At 48.2% G+C, this 1,250-nt stretch overlaps 1 protein-coding gene across 2 annotated transcripts in view; it reads right to left on the bottom strand.

Moving 5' to 3' along the window:
* Positions 1–1,250, bottom strand: part of xpo4 (exportin 4) — a 57,344-nt gene that overhangs the window by 115 nt on the left and 55,979 nt on the right. The window contains exon 24 of one of the 2 annotated variants that reach the window (XR_001336700.2): positions 283–792. Coding sequence is in view for 1 of the 2 variants with exons in the window: in XM_014336883.2 (XP_014192369.1) it covers positions 595–792 (198 nt within the window). In the remaining variant the exon portion in view is untranslated. Of the gene's footprint in view, positions 1–118; positions 793–1,250 lie in introns of those variants that run through there. The other variant, XM_014336883.2, reaches the window with a different exon arrangement.

Here is a 1,250-nt window from a genome sequence, read left to right as displayed (position 1 = left end):
GGTGACGTGTGTGTGTATTTGAACTAGGGTGGGTTGGCCCCTCTAATGCCTCTAACTGCATACAAAACCTGAAGAACAGCAACTTGTTTTGCCCTGTGTGCCTGTGTGTGTGTGTGTGTGTGTGTGTGTGTGTGTGTGTGTGTGTGTGTGTGTGTGTGTGTAGAAAGATCCAGGCACATGAGGAGGGGGAGGAGGAGCAGGAGGAGGTGGAAAGGGAGGACACCAGCAATCATCGGCTGCTGCTTGACAGTCCGTGCTCAGTTGCTTAAGTCTAACATGAACCTCTGAGTCCATCTGCTCAGCAGTTTAGTCTCCACAATTAGCTCCTCCTCCTCTTCATCGCGTCTGCTGATCGTGCTGGGCAGGCGGGTGTAACAGTAGGAGGAGGGAGGGGGGGGGGAGAAGACATCCAAGGAGGTGAAAACAGGGTAAACATTCGGGCATGAGATCAACCGGCCCCAGCTGCCAGAGAGGTCCTCCGAGGCTTTCAGCCGTCCCTTCTACCCATAGTTCTCAGGGATGAAGCAGGGGACGTCTTTGATTGGTTGCTTTTCAGAACGACGATGATTAGAGGCCGGTTTGGTTTTCCAGTGGTTATTTCACGCAGAGCAGGCCGCCGACGTTGGCTACAAACTCCTCCAGGCTTTTGAGGAAGGCAACCTTCTGCTTGCGGTCCATGGTGGGTGGCGTGCTGCTGGCTGTCAGCTTGTTGAAGGCGTCGGCTAACCGCTGGTAGATTATGGCGTCTCTCTGAGAGGACAGCAGGGTCTCCACCAGCTCCGAGTACTCCGCCTGACATGGAAAACCAATGTAGCATCAGATTAGTGTCAAACGAAGGCAAGGGTTAAAGCAGATAGTATTATCCCTCTTTCATTATAATACATTGAAAAATTGTTTTAATTTTATAATTTATATTGTTAAAAAGAAGAAAACATACACAAGATTCAATGTTCCAGTTTACAGTGTAATCCACTGCAGCATACACGTCATTGTCACATGTCGTTATCTCTGCTTGCAATTCTGTAAAATTTCCCAACTTTTAAATAAAGTATTCATTATTTTATAAAAATGAACACTAGTAGTTTGCAGAGGATTTAATGAGAAAAGAAGTGGAGGAGTTCAAGTATCTCGGGGTCTTGCTCATGAGTGATGGGAGAGGGGAGTAGGAGATCGACAGACGACGGACGCTGTACCGGTCCTTCGTGCTGAAGAGAGAACGGAGTGTAAAAGCGAAGCTCTCAATTTACCGG

Source organism: Haplochromis burtoni, unplaced genomic scaffold (genome assembly GCF_018398535.1).
Source record: "Haplochromis burtoni strain Fernald_Lab_line unplaced genomic scaffold, NCSU_Asbu1 Contig_154, whole genome shotgun sequence".
Lineage (NCBI taxonomy): Eukaryota > Metazoa > Chordata > Actinopteri > Cichliformes > Cichlidae > Haplochromis > Haplochromis burtoni.
This window is presented reverse-complemented; position numbering and strand designations above follow the sequence as displayed.